We start from the raw sequence: 27878 nt of genomic DNA, 5'->3' as shown, positions 1-27878 counted from the left end.
TAGCTGTTTTGCTTTCAGTGGCAGCATTCATTCCAATCTCTGGATTCCCACCAGCACCTAAACCCCTAGTCAACTCTTTCCCAATCTGTAACCTATTGTCTGGGAAAACAGGAGACATCCTCATTGCTTGAATATCAGTATTCACAATCCAAAACTCAACACCAACCATCTCACTCTCAATCATACGATTCACAGCGTTTGAACCACCACCTCCAACGCCTATAACTTTAATCCGGGCCTCATTGTAAGTGTTTGGAGTAGATAACTCATCAGAATCCTCAGTGATGGGTCCACTGGTAAAAATTTGTATAACAAACTAGTTGTTACTCTGTCGATCCAGAGGTGTTAAAAGAAAAAAAAACTAGTTGTTACTCCCGCAGAAGAAATAAAAGATTCAGTGATTTATCAACGTTATTGGTTGAACATCACATAAGTAAAAATTTGTAAAAGAACATAATAGTAAAGATTGTAACCCTTCTGGTTGCACTGGATACAGTCTCTCATGGAGTCGTTGGGATTGTTATGTTTCGATCTCGCGTATCTTCCTTTTGTAAAACTGTACCTTGCATTTATCCCTGGTTTCTTTTCTTTTGGAGTTTTTGTAGGCACTTCTTGCATTGTTTCCTTGTATTCCCCTTCTATTTGGGCTGTAACTCCTCTTTTGAGTGAGTTTGAGATAGGTCTGAGCATAAAAACCGTACCCGAATACCCAACCCGGAACCCGACCCAAAAACCGGGTTTAGGTTGGGTACGAGTTTGCCTATAAAACCTTATTGGGTTCTATTTTCTAATACCCGTGTGTTCGGGTTAGGATCGGGTAATATCCGGTACCCGTTTGGGTACCCATTAAAACTGAACATATAAACATATTTATAATATTTATCATTAATATAATTACCCTAAAATTATGATTATAATTTTGAATATTTCATTTAGTTTTATACCTAAATATCAAAAATAATCAAAATATCTAAAATATTTTGTTATGTAAGTCAAAATTTAACTAAATTTATTTAAATTTAATTATATTTTTTCGGGTACCCGGTAGTTCGGGTACTAATCGGGTTCTAAAATTTGTAACCCAAACCGACCCGAACCCGATAGTACCCAAACTGAACCGAACCGAACCCATATATCTAAAAAGATCCAATGGGTTCTATTTTTTTAAACCCATTTACCCGAACGGGTTACCCGAATGTGCAGCCCTAGTTTGAGACTTAATTTCAATGAAAATTATTATTTTGACCAAAAAAAGAAGAACATAATAGTAAAGATTGATCAAAGTAATTTGAAGTCTCCAACAGTTCACCGCGGCATGCTAAGCTGCAGTTAGGACCAAGACAAATAGTAGGCTTGCCCAGCGAGAGGCATATCCACATACTAATAAGCTAAAGAAATTCACATTCAATTATGACTATAAAACTGTGGAATCTAACACTTAATTTGGTGTTATTTGAGTTGTTGGCTTGGGTGGGAGCTGAATTATTCATAGAAGCTACTTAAATAAGTGATTAATGACTAATGAGTGATCAAAAGTTGCTTATTAGTCAAATATAGTTGGCATAAAAATATTTATATATTTATGATTTTTGTTTAATCAGTACTAGTTTAATTCAATTTAAGTTGCAAAAGGTTTGTATAAGTTGGAAAAAGGTGATCATAAACAGAATCTCCGTTTGGCTGAATCAGATTGTACCAAACGAATCATACTAGAAAAATTGCAGCTTGTTTAAATTATAAAAGAACACCTTTTTATTATAAAAATAACACTTATCTGTTAATTATCTAGGATAGTAGTACGTTCAGGATTTGTGTTGGCATTACTTGTTACTAATTTTATAACTACTGAAGAAAGTTAGTAGTCCCCTTCCAATAACCAACTAATATGCATTGGAGAAATTATTCAAGCATCAATATGATAAAATTCTCGCTTATTTATTATTTCTCATCATGATACTAGGTTGAAGGTAGCTTTATCAATAAGTTTGTACTAACAACGTTATTTTAAAACTGTTAATCTACTAACTTATTGATGAACCAGACTAGAGCACTTTGTGTTCTATTTATATTATTTTTGACAAGTTATATTTTTTCTTTATAGTTTATGATGTTAGTTGTGAGTAAAAACATATATGTGTATCGATTTTTAGTTTGTTAAGAGGTATAATTATTTAAAAACGTGATTTGAGTTCTTTTGAAAAATAGTCGGTTGTTATATAAAGGAGATAATTTAGATGGCCGTAAACCCCTTTTTTTTTTTGGAATCGGGAACATAAGTTGCAATTATATTGAAACTTAATAAATTAAATTAAAATAACAAATGGGGTGGAAAATAGTGGTTAATTAGTTTAAATTATGCAAACGGATGATGCATTAGAGAATCTTCCGTCCAAGTAGGGATTGGTTTGCTGCTGGTCAAAACTCATTTTGGGTTTCCAAAACCCCATGTGCACTTTCTCACGAGTCAAAGTGTCAAACATTAAAATGTTTAAAACTAAATACAAAATTATTTAACTTCTTTTTATAACCGTTTTTAATAAAATATTGACTGTTCGATTAAAATTTGGTTCGTTTGCGTTTTCACATTAGCATGCGGCATGCCTGCATTCTTTTGAATCATACGAATTTTTTTTTGTCTTCATTCTATATTTCTATTCACCCTCTTTGGTGTTAAAAAAATTCAATTATCAAAGTGTATTTTTTAATATTTCTATAGGTGAAATACGAATGATCTATGAAACTAGGAGCTGGACCATGAGTACCATTAGGTGTTGAACATTTGCATTTTTAGCTGTTTCCTTTCTTCCCTCGTGTAGATAGAGCCTTCTAAATTTCTAATGTACGATATCATAATTAACTAATCATGTTATCATAATTAATTAATACTAGTATTCAAGCTCAAATAATTACATAAGAACACATGTATGTATATATGAATAATGGTACGTAACATCTGATCTCCTTTATGGATATTGGGACTATATATGAAAGTAGATTTCTAAATGACTTTATTAAAAGAGAAATTATTTTAAATATCACTAAAAAAAAATTTTTCCCAAAAATACCACATTTTAGTTTTTTTCCAAAAATACCACAGAAGTTTTTTTTTCCAAAATTACCACAAACACAAAAAATTGATTTTTAAAGATGTAGAATTTTGTTTTTAAGGTTTGGATTGACACATTTAGTTTTAGCGTATCGTTTTAGGGGTAGGGTTTAGTATTTAGAATTTAGGAATTAGTTTTTAGTATTAGAACTTTAATTCAATTATGTAGTATTTTTGGAAATTTTACATTTTAATGGTATTTTTGAAAAAAAAAAACTAAATTGTGGTATTATGACAATGGCCCTTATTAAAATTCTACTCCTTATTAATGAATCTATCTTGTGTCAGCCAGCTTTGTGTATGATTGATATATGTAAGCCACAAATTGTCCCATGACACCTTTTCGCTTGATAAGGAAGACGCCATTCCATCCGCTATGATGAGAAACTTTACCTTTTTTCCTAATTATAACGAAAGAAAAACGCATAATAAGCCAGAAAAGATACGATATATACAATGTACTTTCAAATTTGCTATTGATAACTATCTCGATAAAAGATACCATATATAAAAGTAGTTATATCAACATCATCATGATTCTAAAGAGGTACTTTGGGTTGAAACTGTTGAAAGTGACGAAAGCATTCTCAATACCAATGTTCGGAAAAATAATAATGTAGAAACGATGAATTAACAAAAACTAAATAAGGCAGAGATGATTACATGTTATGTGTATTTTAGTTACGTTATAAATGTTTATCCACCTTCACAAAATATATAAAATGTATGTAAAAACAAATTGGGTCCGCAGTTTCGTTGGCGCTAGCCAATCCAAGTGCTCCAAAAAGTTGATTCTCCATTATCTCTATATTTCCATTTTTTCCTTTGTTTTAAACCGAAAGTGTTTTTTAGTTTAAAGTGGTTAAGAAAGTAACGTTTTCATTTTTTTTTGGTTGGACAGATTTGGATTTTGCCATGGTTGATATACTCTGTACCATTACCATGTTGAAGAAGGTGCACAGTCGGTTTTTTTTTCTAATACAAGTGTGATTCGTAATTTCATCAGTAACTCTTTGGTGACATCTAGAATAAAGTTGACATTGCAGAATTTATAGTTTGATTCAAAATTAGATCATTGAACTGAAGCAAGATTCTTATAGGCAAAAAAATGTATCTGACAAAATCAGAGTACTCGAAGATACTAGATCAAAAAGAGTACCTTAAAGCTTCAACACATTGTTTCCAAAAACAAAAGTGGGTAGGAGACACTGATTGCGAGTTAGAGTTCAAAATTCACGCAAACTCACTTTCGGATAAGCGCAATAGAACTACCAACGTGACAATGAGCTGGAATCTTGTACTCAAGACATTAGACACAACAAGGACAATACGAAAAATGTAAGGAGGGAGAAGCTTTGCATCCTCTATCATCTATTGTCGTTTGTTGATATGTTTTGTATGAAAGGGAATACACATGAAGCTCTCGAATGTGCCAAACAAAAGAGATAGAGAAAGCTTTACATAAGCTCCAAGGTGTTTTGAATCATTGAATGTGTTAGAAAAGTGTAAAGAATCTAAGTTAATTTTTTTGTCTTTTTTGGATGATCGTAATGGTAAAACACTATGAAATAAAATATAAACGACATGTAAAAATATGTATTTTCATTTAATTAATTCCTCTGCAATAGTAGAAAAAATGTTTTTTAATTTCCTAGAGCGAAGAGGTGCATGTGAGCTATATACTATTCAACAAAATTTTTAGCATATATAATCATTGGATCAATCCTTACAAAAACTTATAACGATATGGCTTTAAAAAACGATATTTGATGTTAACAAAGATTGAATTATTGTAAAATAATTGATCATGAACGATTAACAACCAAACTAATTAGTAAGCAAATTAAAAAAAAAGAAAAGAAATGATCGGTGACCGTGTTCCAAGGAAGAGGAGAAGCGATCCAGCACGCAGTTTGTAAACCTCACGTGCGTTAAACTTCTTCTCGCAAGATTCTTCTTTTAATGAATGTATCTACTACAACTACAAGACTGCCTCTTCCTCCTTTACTAATCCACATTGCCTCTCCTGCCGTTTTCACATTTACTGATTTAACTACGGGCAGTCTTACTTTCGTCGCCAAATAAATTTTGTTGAAGAAAAAACATTATATTTTTTTTGTATCACAATAGATGATGTTTTAGGATTTTTACATGAATTAAAAAAAAAAATTTAATGTTTAGCAATAAGTGTATTTTTTATTTATAATAAAATATTTTATAATTATTAACCAATAGTATTTCATCAAACTTTTAAATTCTCATTTAATGGTTTTTAAAATTTACAATTTCTTAATAATAATTCAAAAAAAATATACAGAAAATCATTATTTGTGATACATAAAAAAACTAGAAAATCATCTTTTATGATACAGAAGGAGGAGTACTCCATAGTTCGAATATCATAATTTCTCTCTTCATCCACATAAGTCTAGGCTTATAAATACTGTACATGCATTATTTCACTCTTTAAACTAGAATAGACCAAAACGTAGTTTAAAAAAAATTAACACTATCAATTATCTCTTAAACATCAATGCCATATCAACGTTAGTAGTGATATTTTACATTATTCCATTACAAAAGATAAGAAAAAAAAAACTATCGTCTCCGGTAGTCCCAAGACCGGCGTTTATTCCGAGATTGATATAGGAAATAGTAGTATTTTGTTTAATTGAGGATTCGTAAATGAGGATAGAATAATTAGTTAATGAGTGACACCAAGTATACAACTAATATGTCACGACTGTATAATTGTCCCCTACAAGTTAGTCAAACCTTAATTAGGCCTTTTGACCGTTAATATATTTGTCATCGACGATAATCTTTTCCGTTTTTGATCTTGATTCCACTCATGCGTAATTGAGTAAAAAACTTCTATTGAGTACGTTAGTTAAGAATTCAATAACCAAAAATAGGAAACAATATCACCATTACTCTCGAATTAGAGACTAACAGCTGTTATTTAGTATGAATACTTAATACTAGTAATTAACTAGGTTTGACCAAAATGGCTTCATAAAATTATTCATCAATCTAATAAGTCACATAATTAAAAAATATATGATCATTATTACCAAAAGCCACATGATAGCTCTCTAAATATAGATATAAGAAATCAACCCATGCCAAAAGTTGATGATTTGTTTCCCATTAAACCACTGAGTTATAAATTTCTGCTGAATGATTAATATTTTTTCCCCCAATTGTAGTTGATATTTCTTTTATATAATTTTTATATTACCTACCTTTCCATATCAAAAAAGTAAAAGGAAAACTCTTGTTTCTTAGAAAGAACTTGAAAAATGAATACGTATCTTTCAGATAACTTAATTTCAAAACTCAGTTTGCCATTCTCAAAATCGGTTAAAATTAGTTTAAAAAAAAAAAAATCAGTTTATATTGTGACAACATGTGTATACTTGTAATTATGTTAATCGAATAATATACATCCTTGTCCTTGTGGTTAGATACATATTTTGCTAAACCTTGCAGGTTTTTACACAAGAACTAATAGAAATACAACAACTAGACCTACCACTACGAAATGATTTAAAACAAGAAGAAAGTACAAGATTGTATACTATATTTTACACCGAGCCTTATTCATAAAAAGTTGTATCTACTACTACTACTTTTTTTTTTTTTTTTTTTGTTAACCACATTAATACAAAGTTTGACTATAAATAAACACATTACTATTTCTCCTCTCTTGCCAGGCGGCTTTGCCTTACATAAACCTGACAAGAGCAAACTCAGTTTTTTTTTTTTTTTTTTTCTCTTCTGATAACTACATTTACGATTATACCCTCCTAACTGAAAACGGCAAATTACGTTCCTTCTTATTTGTATTCTTCCTTGCCTTTATTCTGTTTCTTTCTTGTGGCTTTAATTTTAATTCGGAAAGAGAAAAGACTCTTCCAGTCACATAACAGTCGCCGGTAACAGATCAAAAAAACTCCCATGATCGAGACGGGAAGATACCTTCTCGGCGCCGCCGGTGCTAGCGGCTTCGGTTCTAAATCCACCGCCGAGGAGGTTACCGAGAACTGCGACCTTCGTTCCATCACAGCCATAATCACCGGTCAGTTTTTTTTGTTTTATTGGTTCCTCACTTTATTTTTCGTGTTTTTTCGAATCGTCTCGATTCTTATTTGTGGTTTGATACGGTTGATTTAGGTGCGACGTCAGGGATCGGAGCGGAGACGGCGAGAGTCTTGGCGAGAAGAGGAGCGAGGTTGATATTTCCGGCGAGGAACGTGAAAGCAGCGGAAGAAGCGAAAGAAAAGATCGTCTCTGAGTTCCCCGAGACGGAGATCGTCCTTATGAAGCTTGATCTTAGTTCTATCGCCTCCGTACGAAGCTTCGTCTCCGGTTTCGAATCTCTTGATCTACCTCTTAATCTTCTCATGTAAGTAACACAAGATTAAAATTAATCGATATGCATGTGTATATATTATTACACATGTACGTACGTGTGGCTGGGTCTGAGAATTTATTATGTTGTGAACAGAACATAATCTCAGTTTCTTCTTAGTTTTTTGTTTAGTTGATTCGGGTTTTGTTTTAATTATTATCTTATGTGATTAATATATTTAATATACAATTGTCGAATCAGAAACAACGCAGGCAAGTTAGCACATGAACATGCAATATCCGAAGACGGGATCGAGATGACATTTGCCACTAATTATCTAGGTATTACTCTTTTCTTAATCATACGATTCCCCTACTCTATGTGACAGATCTTAATTACTCTGGCCATTATACTAATATTTTTATTTTTAATCTCTTTTGTTAATGGCCTTCTTAATTATTATTATTATCATCATCAGGCCATTTTCTCTTGACCAATCTTTTGCTGAAGAAGATGATACAAACGGCAGAGGAAACAGGAGTTCAAGGACGTATCGTTAACGTTACGTCGGGTATTCACGGCTGGTTTACCGGCGACTTGATCGAATATCTCCGGCTCATTTCACAACCCAAGTGGTAAGAATAATCTCTTTTTATCTTCTGGTTGAGTCAGGGAGTAGGCGTAAATGTTCACATTCCATACTTTAATTCTCCAAATCAGAAAAGTAAAGTGATACTGTAACATCTAGTACAAATTCATGTAAGAGCCTAATAGCTAGAACTATAAATGAGTGAGTAGGATTGGTGTGCTTGAGAGGTGAATAAAAACTTGTCGAGGAATTTACTTTTTACCTAAAGCTAAAAAGCTGCGTAGTTGTTAATGTTTTGACTGATGAGTGACAGTAACTTGATAGAGGGGTAAATAAATGGGAAAGCGAAGTAAAAGGGTTTTGACCTTTGGGAATGTAACATTTTTTTTCTTTTTTCTTTTGGTTTTGATCGATTAGTCAATTCGATGCGACACGTGCGTATGCTCTCTCGAAGCTTGCCAATGTTTTGCATACCAAGGAGCTCTCTTCTAGACTCCAGGTCTCTTTCTCTCCTCCTCTCTCTCTCTCTCTCTCTCTCTCTCTCTCTCTCTCTCTTATTTACTTGCATCCATTTAATAAATTACTCACACAATAAATAATTATCCCAAAAAAAATTCAGAAGCATAATTGTAGAAATTGATGTGTGTCATAAACTCATAATGGTCAAATTTATTGAATTTTTTCAAAGTGTAAAATGATTAATGAAAGGGTGAAAGGGGGTATGGGAAGGGAAGGGGACAACAAGAAACCTAGATAACTAGGATTTGTATTCTAACTAAATATGTGAAAGAGTTAGTTAATTCACACACACTACAAAGTTTATTTGACTATTGACCATAGTTAGGATTTAGGACAATCATGTGGGTCATTAAACTTAAGTGATTAAAGTTTATTATATAAATATAGAATTTAATGGTAAAGAAAACAAAATGCAGAAAATTGAAGCGAACGTGACTGTAAACTGCGTACACCCAGGAGTTGTTAGAACCCGGTTAACAAGAGACCGAGAAGGCTTATTGACAGGTTGGTTTATTTTAATTTTTTTTCTCAAGTCAGTAGTCACTATTAGCATATTAGTTTATTCTTGAATTATAATCATGATCAAGATTCTTAATAATATCTATATGACTTCCCTTTGTCTTTACCTACTCAGATCTCGTCTTCTTCCTGGCTTCCAAGCTCGTCAAGACCGTCCCTCAAGTAATAAATAGTTATTTATTTATTTCTAATTATAAAGTTTGTAACATAATCTGTGGTGGATAAGTTATCCATTTTGTTGTTAATCCTGTTTGAAGATTATTAGATTTATGTGCTTACTTTGTTTGGTTTTGGCATGGGATTAGGCAGCAGCAACGACGTGTTACGTGGCAACAAATCCAAGACTGGTGAACGTATCGGGAAAGTACTTTACGGACTGTAATGAAACGACGCCGTCTGGACTCGGCTCCGACTCCTCCGAAGCTACCAAGTTATGGGCTGCTTCTGAGATTCTGGTAACTCAACCTTCCAAGGCCGGCTTCGACCCATGTAGCTAAAAAAATAAAGAATAAAAGTAGTAGTAATTATCTTATCATATACCCTTAGGAAAACAATTTATACTAAATCTTATTAGATGAGAAAAATACCATAAAGCTTAGTTAATACATATACAATTAGTATTCTATTTCTATGGTGGGAATGTGAAGCTGATGTACTTTGTAGACTTGTAGTTTGTAGTCTTTGTTTATATACTTAAGTTATATTATATATATGAGAAAAAATTAATCTAAAAAAGAAAAAACAATTAATCAAGAATTTGGTCATAGTTTTATTTTCTGTAACTGTAAGCATATATATATATATGAAGAAGAGTTCAACTTGGACTATTATACTAAACTTAGAATAATAAAGTTAAGTGGGAAATCATAATGTCAATCATTAGTTTCGAAAGTGCTTGGAAGTTCTCTCATCTTTTGATAATCTTGTGATTAACTCATTTGGACTGATATGTGAGAGAGATATCTCTTTCTCTCTTTCTTATCGTTTTTTTTTTCTATTCTAAATAAACGTTTTGACATTGACTATCCATATGTCCATGTGAGATATTAAAAGGAAATTCTGGCTTTCCATCACTGTTATATTATTACGTGTGATGCTATTTGGATGTTGAGTTTCTTTCTTTAATAATGAGTTTGCACTTTGCATTGATTAGTTTACCTTTTGGCTTTTGCTTTAATAGTTAAAATTTTCTATCAATAAGTCGTGAAGAATAGAGGAAGATAGACTAAATAGTTATGTTTTCTCAAATGATATACATGCTCGGGATATTATGTAAAACTTAAATTTAATAAATGTATATCTAATATAAATAGGAGAAATAGTATATATATAGTATATATAAATGAACTAAAAATGGATAAGAAATCTACAAAGGATATGAAAAAGAAAACAAATAATATGAAAAAGTGAGAAAAAAAAAAAGAAAGATAGAAAGATTAGAATTAGTTAGAGATGGGACTTTAAGATTTAGGACCATATAAAATGGCGCATGATAATACTTTTACGCGTGGGTCTCTCTCTATCTATTCTTTTTCTTTTTATCGAAGGGGACCCTACTAACATGCGCCAGGGGTTTTCACTTTTCATCTTTCACTTTTTCACTTGTGATGAAAAAGAACTCTCGTGCGCCATCAAACTTGCTCCGTCCTTGCGGAATTCTAATCATTACATAAGAGCAGAAAAGGAGAAGGTTGGAACCAAACTTAAAACAAAAGAACAATGCACATGCTTTCTTAAGTTTCCTTTTTTAACAACACCTTCAGTGTAAATCTAGCATATAAAACAAAACAGTTCACAACTCACACACGTTCGATGCATCGATGAATTTATAACTTACTTTAGCGAGAGCATGAACCAGATTTGTTTGGGAAATAAAGGACTAGCCAGCCCTTTTATGGACCTTATATCTTATTTGGAGAAGGCATTAATTATAACATAAAAAAGCCCAAATGAATTTGAGGCCCCAAAGTCATTAATGCGAGATTTTTGTGTTTTGTTTGTTTTAATTTGCGATGATCCGATGATTAGTAACACTCACTGTTCAAGAAAGCGCTAGGCGGTATCTGGGCGGTGATCCAACGCCTAGCGCCTAGAACGCTTAGTCGGAGTCTAAACAATTTTTAGGCGGTTTAGGCGTTTACAACATAAAACATTATATATAATTATATTAAAATATATGTTATAAAAATAAAAAAATTATAAATTATAAACAACGGTAAGAAAAATATATTTATTTAAGTTATATTAACAACATATAAATGTTTATAATTACATATATATATATAAAACATAATAATTTAATTATATGTAATTTAAAAATCAAAAATAAATATTAAAATAAAATGTATGTAATTTTAAGCGGATTAGGCGGTCATCTAGGCGTCTGCTGAGCGTCTAGCGCCTAGACGGCGCCTAGACGGCCGCCTAGACCGCTTTCTTGAACACTGGTAATACTAATGTAGTGCTGCTTATTGGTTGGTCGTCCATGTAGGGTACATTGTAAAATTATAGAGAATATCTACTACAAAAGTTGTGTGTTTAGCTCATTTTCAAACGGTGCTATTTAATATCAACTTAGATGTGGTATATAACCCATCTTATTTGAGAGAACAATATTTTATCTCTTTCTTACCAATTCCATCAGTTACACGTTTTTATTTCTCTCTCATATAACACTCCTTTTATCGTATATATATCTAAGAAAGCAGGGTACCAAAATTTATTTTACTTTATAGTGTGTGACTTAAAATATATTTAACTTAAATTTGAGACAGGGTACCAAAATTTGGGTCCTGAGCTGCGAGTACTAATGAAAGTAGTGTCAGCAAAAGTAACTTCTGATATTATCGTTAAATGTTAATGTTATCTCAGTCTGATGTTTCTGGAGGTTGGTGGAATATATAATTTCACAGTTGAATATAACAAAATAATATAATTTTCATCGCCTAGAGCTAACATGTTTAATGGTATAATAACATGTTGGATTAAGATTATACCATATCAACAAGGATCGAAGGTGTTGCTGTTTTTCAAAAACTGAAAAGAAGGAAGCCCAATAAGATCACTAATTCTAAGTTGGCCCATTAGTACACATGATAGCTAAACTGAACCGATCAAATTAATCCAAACATTCAACCTATACAGTATAAGTGTAAAACCAGCAATATAACCCCTCGATTAAGAGATGGAAAGGTTACGTACAACGTACGGTGTCTCCATCTCCAAGGAGTCAAACTCTTAACAACGATAATTTCCTCTTTAAATAAAAGTGCTCAAAACCAAAGACTTAAGTTGAAGTCTATGAGTCAGAAGTTTCTAATCTTTTACCCGAAATAAACCCTTGCATCAGAATTTTGTTATTTGCTCTCCAAAAAGTGGATTCGAGAAGACAAAAAAAAGGAAATACAACTACTGGTAAAGTGGCTTAAGGGTGCAGAGAATGGCAAGTTGGTTAAGGTGCGGGTTTGTTTGTCCACACACACGCTGACATGGACCGCAACTTCTCTAAGATGCTATCCACGCACTACGTAGGACCCCTAACTAAATCCAACGGCTCAGATTCGGTGGACCTTTTCTTCGTCGAGAATTATCAGAGAAGGCACGCGCATGGGGTAATGTAGGACCCTAACTTCACCGGCCACAACTAGCCCTAATAACCGTTCATTATTCGACTCGGTCAACTCAATTCACGACACTTGTCAACATCTCTGACTCTTGTATGTCACATATGCATGATTACTACTTTGAGAAATGAAGACTAATCAAGTATACCAAAGAGATTAATCTCTATTTGGGGTTTTGGAGCATATATTTGCACAATATGACCATTTCATATAATTTTAACACCGAATGTAACTAATTTAATAAGATATTGGTTTCTTACAAATATATTATTATAATGTGTTTGGTAAAATACTTCATTCGTGATAAGAAGATGGCTAAATAAGGGAGCGTGGCATGTGGAGTGAAAGAAATTAGGTGTTCATGAGCTGTTTTGTACACTAAGATAGCTCACGTGGCGATGACAATATTAGGTCATATTAAATCTGAGGGCCAGACTAATCAAACACACCACAACGCTATGATGGGGTAGATCATGACCGTCTTAAGATGAAATCAGCTTAAATTCGTGCGATACAGGTAATCATATATAGCCTAATTAATTGGAATCTTAAGTCACACGTGAAATACGGATAAGTTGTAGTATGAGATAACAAATGATCTTTTTAAAAAAAATCTGGTGCATGTGGACCTTTAAGGGGTGTGTTTGGCTTCTCTCTTCTTAACATTTGTACATAATGTTTTTGTTTCTGTATATTTGACTTGTACGTGTAAATAAGTCCCAAGAAAACATGTTAAAATAGATGAATTGTGTTCGTTTTGTTGTTATTTGATTTTAGAATATAATAGGTCGACCAAAATAAGAGATAATATAAGAGGTCAACTCGTCAATGGATGGTCAACTTATTTGGTCCTTGAATTTTAATTCCTCCGTACTAACAAGATACTGATAATATACTTTATATCGTGAAAAAAAAAGTTATACTTTATGTACCTTTTCGACAACTGAATTTTTTTCTTTCATTTGATAATTATATATTTCTAAAGATAATCTTCTAACAAGATAGTTTAAAAAGGCCACACCTCTATCACTTTGCAAAACGATTTTGTCTTTTAAAAGGTAAATTGCTGATTTTTGTATTCAATTCTGTGATAATGTATATGTAGCATATATTAGTTGTGTTGATGCGTTATACTTGTAAAGTTGTACGTATCAATATAATCAAACTAGCTAACAAAGTGTATCAATGTAATTATGTAATTATGTAAATATATAGTTAACTAAATATGTACACATGCATGATGATACACACATAACGTTAAATTATTTATTATGTATCATATCATTATAACCAATTGGTAATAACTATTACATAACTAACGAATTATCTTCACTTCCAATTAATGTGAAACATTCTAACAATTTTTTTTTTGATAAAAAGCTAGATATATAGACATATTTAATTTTACGTGTAACAATATCAAAACACACATCATATTAATCTACTAAATATATTTTTTGGCTCAAAATTGTCGAAACACTTACACTATTCCCCATAACTTTCTAGAAATAATAAATAATTAAGAAATGTTCTTTAACCAAAAAAAAAAACAATATATGGGTAAAGAAGCCACTTTCCGTGATTTTACTACGAAAAGAGCAGTCGTCTTTTGAAACAGAAGAAGCGACCAATCTACTTTAAAGTTCAGGCATTCAAATCAAATTAGGAAATTTTGATGTACTATATATATATATAGTTTACAATTTAAAGAACACAAGTGAAATAGTTGTGGACGTTAAGACTTAAATATCCAATACCTAACTAATGACCAAAATTCTCAACCCGACTCTGATTTTTCAAATTTGAAAGTTCCCTTGAACTGAAAAACAACAAGTGATATATTAAACAATTAAGAAACTGATAGATGATGTTTTATCAGATAACACATGTATATTGATAGTCAAAATATTTCCAAAAGCATAACCATAATTTGCTTGTCGAATAGGATTTACGTTTGTAACTTCTTTTAGGAGTTAACGCGTTGCTACTGTTTTTGTTTTTTTTTCTTCTTCTAATACGTACCCTTACGAGAATCTGATTATGTTCTGCACTTATGCTAGAATTTTTATTTTATTTTTTGTCAGCAATTTATTTTATTTTTATGTTGAGTCAAAAATAGTATTTAGAGACTGAAAACGACAAATTCAGTTTAATTTTGATTAGCATCCAATTAGTATTTAATAAATATTTAAAATATACGATAGTATTTTTTTCTGAAAAATCATGTTATCTTACAAGTTCAGAGACAAAATTGTGACGATCTTGCAAAAGAATATTAATAACATTTTTTAAATCACAATCGCATAATTAAAGAATCTATAATAATTATGTTATTGTAATCAATTTAATTAAGAACTTGATTTTTGGTAATGAATTAAAATGAAATGCAGCATCATCACTATTTGTTTTATTGAAAGAAAAAAACATTCAGGCTATATGTAATCGTATGTACTTCCACCTAATTAATCCTTCCATGTTCTAAATAATGTGGAGAGTTCTTTGGCAAATTATAGATGCGTGAATATATAATATAAGCCCATACATACATGCTTATAATAAATATGGACGCGTACTAAAGCATTTGTTTATTTTTCAGTACGACAAAGATTCCCACTCGGAATGTTTTATTAATCTTATATTATACAATTTGTTCTCTCTCTCTTTCTCTCTCTCTGTCTAGTCTCTACCATAAAGCAAATGTGATCAGAGACAAGCATACAAAGAAGTTCCCCATTCAAAAAAAGATTTCTCAGCCATCAAATTTTTTCTTTTCTCTTCATCCTACAAAACAAAAACAAAAAGATAGTTTTTTCTTCCAAATACAGAAGTCAATTAAGAAAAAGAACTATCAGTTTTTGTTTTGGCTGATCTGAGGAAGTTCATCTATGGATACAGCTCAATGGCCACAGGTATACACAAACACATATATTCTTACAACTCAATATGTATGTGTTAGATCGTTTGATATATCTTGGCTTCAGTACATGATCTTAACTTAGAGTTCCCTTTTAAGTTTTTTTTGGATCTTCTTCTTTTTGATGTTACTCTTCTCTTCAACAGTTTTGGACCTTCTCCTTTAATTATATGGGTTTTTTTTCACTTTACCCTTTATTAATTTGCTTTTTTCTTTTATGTTTTTTTTTTCATTTCTCAAATATCTCAATCATTTTTATCTTGATGAAAAACCCATTAATTTTTTTATAGACAGTACATACATGTTAATTATGTATTTACATATACTTGTATATAATATGGGCAAAGGTTTTTGTGTTAACGTTTGGGAGAGTTTTTTTTTTTTTTTGTGATTTTGATGATCAGGAGATTGTAGTGAAGCCCTTGGAAGAAATAGTAACAAACACATGCCCAAAGCCGCAACCACAACCACTTCAGCCGCAGCAGCCACCAACGGCTGGCGCCGTGGGTGGAGAGAGGAAGGCAAGGCCAGAAAAGGACCAAGCTGTAAACTGTCCGAGATGTAACTCAACCAACACAAAGTTTTGTTACTACAACAATTATAGTTTGACGCAGCCAAGATACTTCTGTAAAGGTTGTAGAAGGTATTGGACCGAAGGTGGTTCGCTTAGGAACATTCCTGTCGGCGGTGGCTCAAGAAAGAACAAGAGATCTCACTCATCTTCAATTTCTTCTTCTTCTGATATTAGTAACAATCACTCGGGTTCTACACAACCAGCTACAAAGAAGCATCTCTCTGATCATCACCACCACCTCATGAGCATCTCTCAACAAGGTTTGACCGGTCAAAACCCTAAATACCTTGAGACGGCCCAACAAGATCTCAATTTAGGTTTTCCACCACATGGGATGATCAGAACCAACTTCACTGACCTCATTCACAACATTGGGAACAGCAGCAACAACACCAACAAGAGCCACAACAACAACAATCCATTGCTTGTTTCTTCATGTTCTGCCATGGCAACTTCTTCTCTGGATCTCATAAGAAACAACAGTAATAATGGGAATTCTTCAAGTTCTTCGTTTATGGGATTTCCAGTTCATAATCAAGATCCAACATCCGGAGGGTTTTCAATGCAAGACCATTACAAGCCTTGCAACACGAACACAACACTGCTAGGGTTTTCATTAGATCATCATCATAATAATGGATTCCATGGAGGGTTTCAAGGAGGTGAAGGAGGAGGAGAAGGTGGCGATGATGATGTGAATGGAAGGCACTTGTTTCCTTTTGAGGATTTGAAATTGCCAGTTTCTTCTTCATCAGCATCAGTCGGTGTCGACATTAATGATCATCAGAAGCGAGGAAGTGGTGGTGGTGATGCAGCCGCTACATCTGGTGGGTATTGGACTGGGATGTTGAGTGGGGGATCATGGTGCTAATTTCTCGGCTTGATTGATGAAGTTAGTACTATTAATGGTTAATTATTGCTATTTATTTAATTAATCAATATGTTCTTAGTTTCCCTTTCAATTTTCTTATTGGTGGGTTTTTTTTTTCTTTCTTAACTTGGATTTAAGGGTATTATTGGGGATGCATGCATATTGAATGACATTAATTTGTTTTGAATTTTGTTATTGCTAACACAGATTATAAATGATACATTGGTTGGTCTTTTGATGTTCCTTCTCTTGCTAATTCTATTTTTTCATGTCATCCATTCACCAAAACTATTTTTTAAAATTACATAATGAAAAATTTAATGCAAAAATATGTTCTATATATAGTGTGCAATTTGTTATATGCAACAGCAGAGTATGTTTTTTTCTCTTTTGGTCATACAACACATGGATGTCATTTTGTTAAAGAACAGGTGCAAATTTTTAAAAATTAAGAAAAATTAGAAAATAATTAAAAGAGACAGGTAAGGTCTGATGACTTTCACATGATCATCACTAAATACACTTATCTATTATTTATTGCTAAAGATGATTTAGCCCTACCATCGCAATTAATTAGTAATATATAAAACCATATATTCCAGTTAAAACTTTATCTAATTATAAATTATTGGATTCGTTTAATTTCTGACCAGAAAGACAGTTGATTGGGTTCGTTTTACAACGACAAAGAAAGGTACCTAACTAATTAAGTCGATGCATTTTGATTACATATACATTATGATGAATATATATGGGCATGAGTGAGCGTGTTTGGAAAATGTTGATTTCATGGATTACTTTGATTCTGAAAACAGTTTTGAAATGAAACAATAATAACAAAGCGTACATGTTTTTGGTTTCTATGTGTTGTAGAGAGACCGAAGAGGCAAAAATTTAATCAAAAATCCAAAAATTGAAAAACAAAGAGAGGGAAGAAGAAGAAGAATGTGAGAGACAGACAAAGTCACAAGTCTAAGGACTGGAGAAGGTGGGGCCCCATAGAAACATTCTCCTTGAAATCTGTGTGTTTGAAATTATACATCCCACTATGGTTTCAGCTTCATCAATCTAGATCTTGACCCTTTTGTTTTTTGTTGGTTTTTTTTACCTCTACTAGTTATTTAATATTTTTATTCGTATCTATCTACTAATTACACTAAAAAGACGTACAAATATGATATAGTTTATTGAAAACTAATTCTTCAGTAACGAAAAGGAAACGAGGCTGAATAAGTGAATAGTGAATGTATTGTTTCATAGTCTCACTATATAAGTTATGTTCGAAACATCAGATAAAATTTGGAATTTCACTTTAAGGAAAAAAAAAGGACATGAATCGAACTTTTATGTTACAAAACCACACCAGTCAAATGGCAGTTAAGAATATTTCAACTATCAAAACAGGAAAGATATTAGCTGCATACAAAAGTATTGTATGTTATAAACTGTTAGTTGTAAGGAATAATTCAGATCTTATACTAATTCTTTTCACAATTCTGACATAACTGATAACCCATGGCTTAAGTTAATTCGACGAATGATAACTACACGATCATTATGACATTTATCTACGATCAAAGGCGCAATTATATATACAACAACAATTTGGATAATCTCAAAAATCACTTTTCTCTTTTGTATTTAATTTTTATTCATTCGTGGGTTTGTAAAATGTATATAATTTATACAAAAATGAAAACTGAGAAAAAAGAAAAAGAAACGAAAAAAGGAGGACATGTCATGTTTCTGATCACTTGAATTTATTCCGAATGCTGAGCCAACCGCCCTTAATCCTCCATACTAGGGGTGGACATTCGGGTAACCCGTTCGGGTTCGGGTATTACCCATTCGGGTTCGGGTAAACAGGTTTAGAAAAATAAAACTCATTGGGTATTTTTAGATATATGGGTTCGGTTTGGTTTGGGTACTATCGAGTTCGGGTCGGTTTGGGTTACAAATTTTAGAACCCGATTAGTACCCGAACTACCGGGTACCCGAAAAAATATAATTAAATTTAAATAAATTTAGTAAAATTTTGACTTACATAACAAAATATTTTTGATATTTTGATTATTTTTGATATTTAGATATAAAACTAAATGAAATATTCAAAATTATAATCATAATTTTGGGGTAATTACATTATATTAATGATAAATATTATAAATATGTTTATATGTTCGGGTTTAATGGGTACCCAAACGAGTACCGGGTATTATCCGATCCTAACCCGAACCCACAGGTATTAAAAATAGAACCCAATAGAGTTTTATAGGCAAATCCGTACCCAACCCGAATTCGGTTTTTCGGGTTGGATTCCGGATTGGGTATTCGGGTTCTTATGCCCATGCCTACTCCATACTGTAAAATAAACACACTTTAGTTTAACAAATTTGTTAATGAGATTATTATGGCATCGAACAACAAAGACATCAAAGTCAATGGACTTAGGTGATGTGTTATGGTGGCCACTATAAAAAGAAAGAGAAAAAGAATCCGACCAACGTTAAATAATTTTGTCTGAAAGTGACAATGACTCGACCTTAAGAACATACTTCTACACTAAGTTTTAAATTCGGTGTGCTTGTGTTGAAGTATTCAAGTATGGATGTGATCTTACGGATAAGTTCTAGTGGAGAATAGAACATTGATATAAATAAATAAAAATTTGACGTCAAATTAAGGTTTCTCTCACATTGTAGCTCAACAACTTCGAATGATACATCCACGTCCATAAAATAGGTATATCTTTATCCAAATTTTCTCGGACACTTTTAGTTTTCTTTTGATTTCTTCTTCATTTCTTTTTAGTAGTCAGTTCTTCTCTATAAAAGCCGTATTGATTTTGAAACCTAATGCCACTAATTCAAAGTTAACATTTGATCAATTTTTATATGTTTATGAGCATATAACGTGAACATAACTGAGATAGGTTCTAATTACGATCGAATGATATAATCTTTAAGCACAGTTTAAATTCCTATCACATTTGTACTAATTTTTTATCACAAAAATTGTCTTTATGTCAAATTGTCAATTACTTATAGTTTAGCAATTGTACGTAGCTAGGTCTACAAATATATTTCTAAAGTAGATTTCAAGTTGTTCGGTAAGTGGAGTATTATAATTTATAAGATGATAGGATGGACCATGACATGTAATGTTACATACTACATAGGGTAAAAGAATAATATGTTAGAAACTTAGAATAGATTCTTAAATTTCAAAAAGAATAATAGCTAAATCTCAAGTCTCAACATCATGAAAGAAAATAGCCAAGCTAAGGGGAAAATATTTCGTAACTTAAAGAATTGATATGATGGCGATATAGTTCGAATATCTAATTAGTAAAAGACTTCCACCTATTAATTCAACTTTTCATTCTTTCTAGTATATATATAGTTTGGTGAGAAAAACGGGTCAGATAATTTGGGGGGGAAGATATAATCACCATGCAGATCGAGTATCGTACGATATCAAAAAATGAATATGAAGTGACACCACAAAACTTAAGATATTATATTGTAGACATATAATTGTAAAATAATTTACGGTATTATCGTACAAACATGTCTATTATTATTAATTAAGATTTTATTTCATCTTTATCACCAAAATTTATAGTAAGTGGGTATTAATTAGTAGGTTTAGATTAGCTCGAGGTGTTTTATTAAATGAGGAAGAGAATTGGTGTGGAGGATTTGCGGTTAATATAGAGATATGTTCAGCGTCATTGGTAGAATTATGAGGAGTATTTATGGTTTGTTTATGGCTTGGCAGCGCAAGGTTACATCCGTGGAGCTCGAAATTGATTCATAAGTTGTTGTTGGGAATCTAAAGACAGAGATAAGTGATGATTATCAGTTGTCTTTTCTAGAAGACTAATCGTCTAGTTAATGTCTTAACAAACTATGTGTTTTTGTTACCTATTAAGTTTATATTCCTTCGATTCTGCCAAGACATGTTCGATTGTAATTTTATCTTTTTGAACAAATAAGGAGAGACTTTTGTCTTTTCTCTATACACACAAAAGAAAATAGTATAAAATATTCGATAAGATTAATCAAGTACACAAAATGAATTCGAGACAATTTTGATGATACTATTGACATATACCGATATGATGCGAAAGACGTTGGGGAAAGGTGTGACCCTCGAACATTTTTTTTTTAATATGAGTGATACATTTATGATTGTGGTGTAAAATCATTGTCAACGTACTACCAAACATTCAAATCATGTTCGCAAAATATGACTATAAGCTTCCAATGAAAAAGAAAAACAAAAGCAATAGAAACAGAAATTTTTGAGAACACACAATTAACTAAAGATGGTCAAATCAAGCAGAACCGATTCATTTGTAGTCCCTTTCATCTCCTTCAATTTATAACTAAACCTTCGCACTGTCAAGTTCTCCTTGGTCACATACACCTTTGTTTCAACTTTGGACCAATGGTCTGGATGATTTGTGTCACATTGTCTCTAAGTTATATACATGTCATCTCTCTTCCAAAAAGCCCAAGTCCAGCATAACTTATTGGATCAATGCAATTCGGGAAGGTTTTAATTACGAGACAAACCCATTATGCCGCATTTTGTCTACTCAGAATCTTGAGCTTAGGCTAGAAACTTTAGAAATAAACGTAGATTTGGTACTCGTATAAAATTTCTTCTGTTAATTATTATTATGCGTGATTGTTTTCCCAAAAGTAAACAGCGTGAATACGTAAAATTCATGAAATGCGTAACACATCAACTTATGAAGAAAAAAAACATGAAAATATTCATTTAAATAAAGAGTTACAATATGATTTAAATAAGAAAACTTAATTGCGAAATGGCGGAGTAACGATGATAATATAGCAGCATCAGGACATCATGCATCGATCTGCTATTCTACATAATATCTAAAAACTTTCATAATAAAATTAATTATAGTAGATATAATAGAAATAGTTTTAAGAAGCATTATTAGGCGCAATCGGAGATCGAAGACAAAAACAACAACATAGAACAGCTCCGATTACGAAGGCAATTGCAAGGACGATTTCTACAATCATTACGATCATACCAGGCTCCATTTGGTTTCTTTCACGGCACCAACATATGTATTCTTTCTAACTTTTTTTTCCTTCTCGTGTATTCTTCTTTATTAGTTACAAATTGTATTTATAGACATGTATGTGTATGTTTGACAAAAAAAAAAAAAGAAGACATGCATGTGTATAAATTTTTGTGTAACCTACTCGGGGAAAAAATGGAAGTTTTACATCTTGAACATTACCTAGGAAAAACTGGAAAATATAATTTACATTTTTCATCAAAGGAATATTACATTTACATTTCTCATCAATGGATCAATTTTGTTTGATTTAAACGGTACGTCTTTCCTTATCATATTAAGTGTCTAAAAATTAAATTAATAATGCAAAAAAAACTATAGAACCGGGTTCATTTTTGGAGTTTTTGGATCCCTTTAGAACACCATACGTGTCATTTTGTTGTTGGTGGGATATGTGTACGAGAAGGAAAAAAAATATGCCATTCTGTGATGTTAGCAATTAGGTTAACGACATTAGCTTTGATTGATTCATACAATGTTGTAACTGGTGTGTTGTCAAGCCGTCTTTAAGTTTGTGTTCTAATTAGAAGATAGCTTGTTTGTTTGTTTGTTTCATAGCTTGTCTATTTCCATGTTTCATAAATTGTTTGGTTCCCTCCGCATGAATTTTGATCAAGTGTGCTCTGTTTTGTTTTAAGGTTAATTAAATGGTTAATCCTTCTTAGCAATGAAGATAATTCATTTGTATTTTGTTAGCTTTTGATTTGGGAATCGATTTAGTTTTCATGCTTAATGTCTTCTTTGTGATAAATGCTTGTTATTTGTTTGTGATAAAATTCTTGTTAGTTGACTTCTAACAAGCTATATAATAGTTGTCACTGACATGTTTTCAAATGCTTGAATAGTTGAATGATGTCTGTTTTGTTGTGTGTATGTTTGTCTGTGATCAAGGCTCTGTTTCTGTTTGTGTTTTGTTTAATAAATGAGTCTTTTGTTTCTTTAATCGGGTCAATGAATATGTTCTTTGATCACTGTTTGTTTATGATCAAGTGTTCTTGAATGTAATGTTGGTCAGGTCCGAATATACAACAAACCGATCTCCACTTTTTTTTTTTTTTGTAGTTTCTGTTGCTGTGAGGTTTTGGTTAGTAGAATATTCATTTGTTTTCCTACGATTCAAACATGTTTAATTTTGGTTATTTAGCTCATCATTTACTAACTTGAGATTCAGATGGCAGGGATCATTCACCACTACTGGTTTAGTACACTCTCACCATCCAAGTTAGCAATGGCTCTCTCTCTCTCTGTATTGTTAGATTGTGAAATGAGTTTGTTTCTTTCCTTTCTTAGAGTGTGTGTCAAGTTTAAGAGTCAATGTAATCCAAACATTTATCACAAGTTTTCAAAAACTTAAATTTTTAGATCCTCACTAGTGTTCCACCATTGGACTATATATGTTTATGTTTCACACCTTCATAAGTGGCTGAATTTTTGATTTTGCATTTTTTACAATTACAAATATAGTTGGATCCCTTAGTCGAGATCCTTTATAAATGTATTTGTAAGCCGAGATCCTTTAGTCATTATCATTGACATTCCGGTTATGGGTAACCGAGACACATTATTGTTGGAATCGTTGTTGTGTGTTTACAGTTGGAAGCTAAGGACGCTAGTGAAGTTTGTATTAGCCGCTTGCCAGTGTTGGTCTAATGGGGCAATGGCTTTTGTTCGTCTTTCGGAAAGGTAGTTTTGGATGAAATTCAAGATCGAATGCTCCTTGCGAAAGAAAATTGTGACTTTGCGTTCGTGGGGTTTCTAGCTCATCCTGCACGCCCTTCCCAACTCAGGGTTTTGGTAGGTTTCACACCTCCGGGGCAAGTAGGGTGTAGTGGTCTCTCTAAACCTTTGATTAGGACTTGGAGTTGCCACTATAAAAAGATAGTGGTCTTGTTTGACCCAAATATCTTTATGATTGAGTGTTTCTTTTATGAGAAATCACTCCCTATCCTTTGAATTTCGTTAATCCCTTATCTTTGGCATTACCTTAGCCATTCTAGTTGTTGTATTTTGGTCCGGGTTCTAAAAGCTGTTGTACGAACACCTTGCGATCTGGTTCATTTTTCTTGTATGTTCACCCATGTAAGTTTTATGATGGTTGTAAAACTCTTACTAAAAGGAGAGTTGCTCGTTCATGATTTAATATAGTGGGTTTTGGCTGGCAAAAATATATATATATATATATATATATAGTTGGATCCATAAAAAGGATACAATTATAATTTTCATGAAAATGCACTAAACCATGACTACGTACGTAAAGTAATTTGACCAGCCAAATTAGGAAAAGAATCATGTGCCAGGTTCGATTCTCAAGTCCCCTTTTATTTTTTTCTGTATTTATTGGGTGAAACTGTTAAACTGTAAAAAAAAAACTTTTTGGTATAATTTATGTTGAGGTTTTTGAGATAGAATCAGAGGAAGGTGTGAAGAATGTGAATGAGATCATAGCCGTTGATGGGATGGACTGTGTGATGATGGGGCCAAGAGATCTGAGTGCGAGCTTGGGGATACTTAACGATCCAGCAAACCCTAAGTTGAAGTCCGTCATGAGGATGGCGGAGAAGGCGGTTTTGGACTCTGATCCGGCGAATGGAGGAGCTTACTTGGCTGGGATGGCGACGGCTCAGGACAAAGCGCTTGATCTCAAGGCACGAGGGTATCACGTGGTGCTCGGGTCAACTGATGTTTCATTGTATAAGAAGGCTGTGGTTGATGAGGTCAACGCCTTTAAGGCTTAATGTAGTATTGACTACATTCAGTATTGACTAGAAATAAATTACAATGCATGTCATTCAGGGATTTAAGGATCTAATGTATTGTCGTTTTTATTCATAAAAAAGCCTGCCGTTTTTTACCATATCGTTTTAGTGGCCACTTTTTCATATCGGAATCAAACTACAGGATAGAGCTCGAGAAGTGTTCTGTTTTTTTTGTTTCTCTTTATCAAAATGCAATGTTTATCTCTGCAAGCGCTGCCATGGAAACCAATTCCAGTGGTTTCATCAGAGATTCATGTTTTGAACCCCAAACAAGTGAACGAGTTCAGTTCTCTGTATCGCAGAACTCGAAACTGGAGAATTAGAGGTTTATCGGAAGAGAATGTAGCTAATTCGAGTGGTGACGGCGGAGATTTGAACAAGTCGTTGTTTGGTATCGCGAGAAACCAAGTGGAGGAGCTCCTGAGCAGAGAAGAGAACAAGGGTTTGCTTGATGGTCTTGAAAAAGCTTCGTTGAGAGTGGAGATTGCCAAGAGAGAGCTCGAAGAGATAGAGAGGCAAGAGACTGAGGCGAAATTGCTACAGGATTATGTTAATCAGCTTCAATCTAGAGCCTCAGAGGTTAGAGACTTAAAGAGTTTTTTTTCGTGTAGTTATAAAGATGATGAAATCTGAAACTTTTTGATGATCTTTGTGCTTGGAATGAGATTTTTGGGAGGTTCTTTAGATTGAGAAATGACTGGTTTATCTCTATCCATTGAGTATGATATATTGGAGGACATATTGTTTATATTTCAAGTGGAATAGTTAATTTGTGCATTGTATGGTAAGGATAGGTTCAAGTTGTTGATTAGTTTCAGAGTTTCAATCACTATCAATGGTGTTGCGTTTGTGCTTGAGACCTGAAAGTGGGGTTTCTCTGAGTTTGTGGGGAGATAGTTCATTAGATAAGGTTTCTAAAAATCATGAATTTGGTAGCATTTTGAGTTTTCGTTTTTGGTTTTCTCGTGTTTCCGATCAAAGTCTTTAGTTTGGTTATATTCCTAAAGGAAACTATGACAGAACCATGTTTCATTTGATTCAATGTCTGATTCAAGATCGCAGAATGCCAGCAGGAGATCATAGCAGCAAGATCAATGGTTGAGGAAGCAGAACGTGCCTTGTCTTTAGCAGATACGGCGGCAATTGGAAGTTCAGAGAAAAGTTATTCGATCAATAAAGACAAGGAGAGAATAGAATCAGCAAAAGCAGCAGTAATCGCAGCTGCGGTTGGGACCATTGCGGAAACCCCGTTTGCTCTTTCTCAGGTCTCAAGCATCGAGCAGCTTGTTCTTCCCCTAGGAGTAGCGTTTGCAAGCTGTGCATTGTTTGGAGTCACATTCAGGTATGCAGTCAGAAGAGACTTGGATGATAGTCATCTCAAGTCAGGAGCTGTTGCAGCCTTTGGGTTTGTGAAAGGTAATAACAAATACTTTTGGTTACTGTCTTTGATCCAACTTCTATGAATTGGTCTACTTTTTTTTAACATCTGATTTGTTTGTTGTTGTGTGTAAAATATAGGACTTGGTATGTTGAGCAGAGGGCCGCCGTTAGAGCTGAGCTGGGAAAGCTTGTTTGCACATGGGATAGGCAGCGCCGTTTTAGTGTCTCAGAGTGTTTTGATATTTGCGTTTGCGTCCGTAGCTTTGGACTTCTGTTTCAAAATGAAGCTCTTGAGACCATTTCCTAGCTCTGACTAGATTGAGATATAGAACAAAGCAATTTTAAAATTGTAGAAATGGAACAATGAAATCTTCTTTGAAGACTTTTTTATGTATATATATTTTTTTTAATTAGTTTAAAATGTAAATCTTTCAGGTTCATCTTCCATGTTTCTGTTTTTCCTTTGCAATTTATATTTTTACTATTTTACTAAAGAAATGGTTGCAATGTGTTTGGTGAAAGATCAAACGAAATGGCCAACTCCTGAAGCACTCCTGTTTCAAACACACAAAGCCTATATACTTTATGAGTCAAATAGCAATGAGAGTTTAAAACAGAAGCATCTTTGGGAATTTAATTTTCGTAAGCTATCTGTGATTGCACTATCAGTAGTTTCTGTTCATTGGTTCCATCACATAATCATTGTTCTTATATTCCGATATGTGAAATGGTCGTTTACGTTTGTGATTGAAATTGTGTGGTTTGACAAACAAGCATTAGGGAAAGAAAGAAATGGTAAAAGAAAAAGACTTGATTTGTCTTGTTACATATATTTGTGTGTGGAAGTGTGAGCTGGAAAAAGATCCCATCCTTTGTCTTATCCCGCTCTTTCGTTGTATTTAAATTATATGATCAGTAATGGAATACTTAATCAACTGTTTGGTTTATTCTAAATAATTGATTGAGTTGATTATTATTAATCTCTGACCTGTATTATTTTTGGATCTCTCTATTTTTTTTAACAGATTTATTCTAAAATCTGATTTTTTTGTTGTTGTTGTGGACTTTGGTGGTATGTTAAGCAGAGGACCGCCGTTAGAGCTGAGCTGGGAAAGCTTGGTTTGCACATGGGATAGACGGGCGCCGTTTTAGTGTCTCAGAGTGTTTTGATATTTGCGTTTGCGTCCATAGCTATGAACTTCTGTTTCAAAATGAAGCTCTTAAGACCATTTCCTAGCTCTGACTAGATGATATATAGAACAAAGCAATTTACAAGTTATGTAACAATGAAATCTTCTATGAAGACTTTTTATTAATTGGTTTAAAAATGTAAATCTTACAAGTTCTCCTTCCATTTTTGGGATATTTTCTAGTTTAAGTTTGATTAAAAAGATTTAACAAGAATATTAAAATCATTGTCAAATATCTAAGTCATTATTAGTCAAGTCACTCGTGAAGTTAAACCAGAGAGGTAGATGGGGTCAAAGCCATTCCTAGCCATTCGTTTGTTATACTAAATACACGTGTAATAATCTTAGAAGCTTAACG

At 32.8% G+C, this 27878-nt stretch overlaps 4 protein-coding genes and 1 long non-coding RNA gene across 7 annotated transcripts; all 5 read left to right on the top strand.

The window, feature by feature from the left end:
• The first annotated feature begins 6760 nt into the window (after positions 1-6760).
• Positions 6761-9793, top strand: LOC104717878 (short-chain dehydrogenase TIC 32 B, chloroplastic). The gene is made up of 8 exons (XM_010435518.3): positions 6761-7187; positions 7283-7514; positions 7722-7801; positions 7939-8095; positions 8467-8548; positions 8985-9072; positions 9203-9249; positions 9393-9793. Exons 1-8 carry the CDS (start codon positions 7067-7069, stop codon positions 9582-9584), a joined length of 999 nt encoding a protein of 332 aa, XP_010433820.1. The 5' UTR covers positions 6761-7066; the 3' UTR covers positions 9585-9793.
• Positions 9794-15225: 5432 nt separating this feature from the next.
• On the top strand, positions 15226-17312 carry LOC104717877 (dof zinc finger protein DOF4.6). Its single transcript, XM_010435517.3, has 2 exons — positions 15226-15619; positions 16029-17312. The coding sequence occupies exons 1-2, from the start codon at positions 15596-15598 to the stop codon at positions 17067-17069; spliced, it is 1065 nt and encodes a 354-aa protein (XP_010433819.2). The 5' UTR covers positions 15226-15595; the 3' UTR covers positions 17070-17312.
• Positions 17313-19688: 2376 nt separating this feature from the next.
• On the top strand, positions 19689-21089 carry LOC147935872 (uncharacterized). The gene is made up of 2 exons (XR_015568186.1): positions 19689-19811; positions 20850-21089. It is a non-coding gene; the product is annotated as an uncharacterized LOC147935872 (long non-coding RNA).
• A 3561-nt stretch (positions 21090-24650) lies between these two features.
• LOC109126786 (uncharacterized) lies at positions 24651-25048 on the top strand. Its single transcript, XM_019230599.2, has one exon. The coding sequence runs from the start codon at positions 24651-24653 to the stop codon at positions 24927-24929; it is 279 nt and encodes a 92-aa protein (XP_019086144.2). The 3' UTR covers positions 24930-25048.
• A 31-nt stretch (positions 25049-25079) lies between these two features.
• On the top strand, positions 25080-27672 carry LOC104717876 (uncharacterized). Of its 3 annotated transcripts, none has more exons than XM_087470676.1 (3): positions 25080-25529; positions 26006-26385; positions 27133-27672. In XM_087470676.1, coding segments are annotated over exons 1-3 (771 nt in total). In that variant the 5' UTR covers positions 25080-25139; the 3' UTR covers positions 27134-27672. The 3 variants fall into 3 exon arrangements, with proteins under 3 accessions (XP_087326802.1, XP_010433818.1, XP_087326803.1); XM_010435516.3 differs by lacking the exon at positions 27133-27672 and adding an exon at positions 26469-26770 and having other exon boundaries at positions 26006-26366; XM_087470677.1 differs by lacking the exon at positions 27133-27672 and adding an exon at positions 26469-26770 and having other exon boundaries at positions 25084-25529; positions 26013-26366.
• The last annotated feature ends 206 nt before the right edge of the window (positions 27673-27878 follow it).

This window comes from Camelina sativa, chromosome 10 (genome assembly GCF_030686135.1).
Source record: "Camelina sativa cultivar CO46 ecotype springtype chromosome 10, ASM3068613v1".
Lineage (NCBI taxonomy): Eukaryota > Viridiplantae > Streptophyta > Magnoliopsida > Brassicales > Brassicaceae > Camelina > Camelina sativa.
Note: the sequence above shows the minus strand (reverse complement) of the source record. Positions and strands in the feature narration are given on the sequence as shown.

Excerpts from the sequence above, each read along its gene's own strand:
- LOC104717878 (XM_010435518.3), top strand. The coding sequence starts at position 7,067 with ATGATCGAGACGGGAAGATACCTTCTCGGCGCCGCCGGTGCTAGCGGC. Across the intron at positions 7,515-7,721 it reads CTACCTCTTAATCTTCTCAT|AAACAACGCAGGCAAGTTAG; the intron begins GTAAGTAACACA and ends TTGTCGAATCAG. Across the intron at positions 8,549-8,984 it reads AGCTCTCTTCTAGACTCCAG|AAAATTGAAGCGAACGTGAC; the intron begins GTCTCTTTCTCT and ends AACAAAATGCAG.
- LOC104717877 (XM_010435517.3), top strand. The coding sequence starts at position 15,596 with ATGGATACAGCTCAATGGCCACAG. Across the intron at positions 15,620-16,028 it reads ATACAGCTCAATGGCCACAG|GAGATTGTAGTGAAGCCCTT; the intron begins GTATACACAAAC and ends TTTGATGATCAG.
- LOC109126786 (XM_019230599.2), top strand. The coding sequence starts at position 24,651 with ATGGACTGTGTGATGATGGGGCCAAGAGATCTGAGTGCGAGCTTGGGG.
- LOC104717876 (XM_010435516.3), top strand. The coding sequence starts at position 25,140 with ATGCAATGTTTATCTCTGCAAGCGCTGCCATGGAAACCAATTCCAGTG. Across the intron at positions 25,530-26,005 it reads TTCAATCTAGAGCCTCAGAG|ATCGCAGAATGCCAGCAGGA; the intron begins GTTAGAGACTTA and ends GTCTGATTCAAG. Across the intron at positions 26,367-26,468 it reads AGCCTTTGGGTTTGTGAAAG|GACTTGGTATGTTGAGCAGA; the intron begins GTAATAACAAAT and ends TGTAAAATATAG.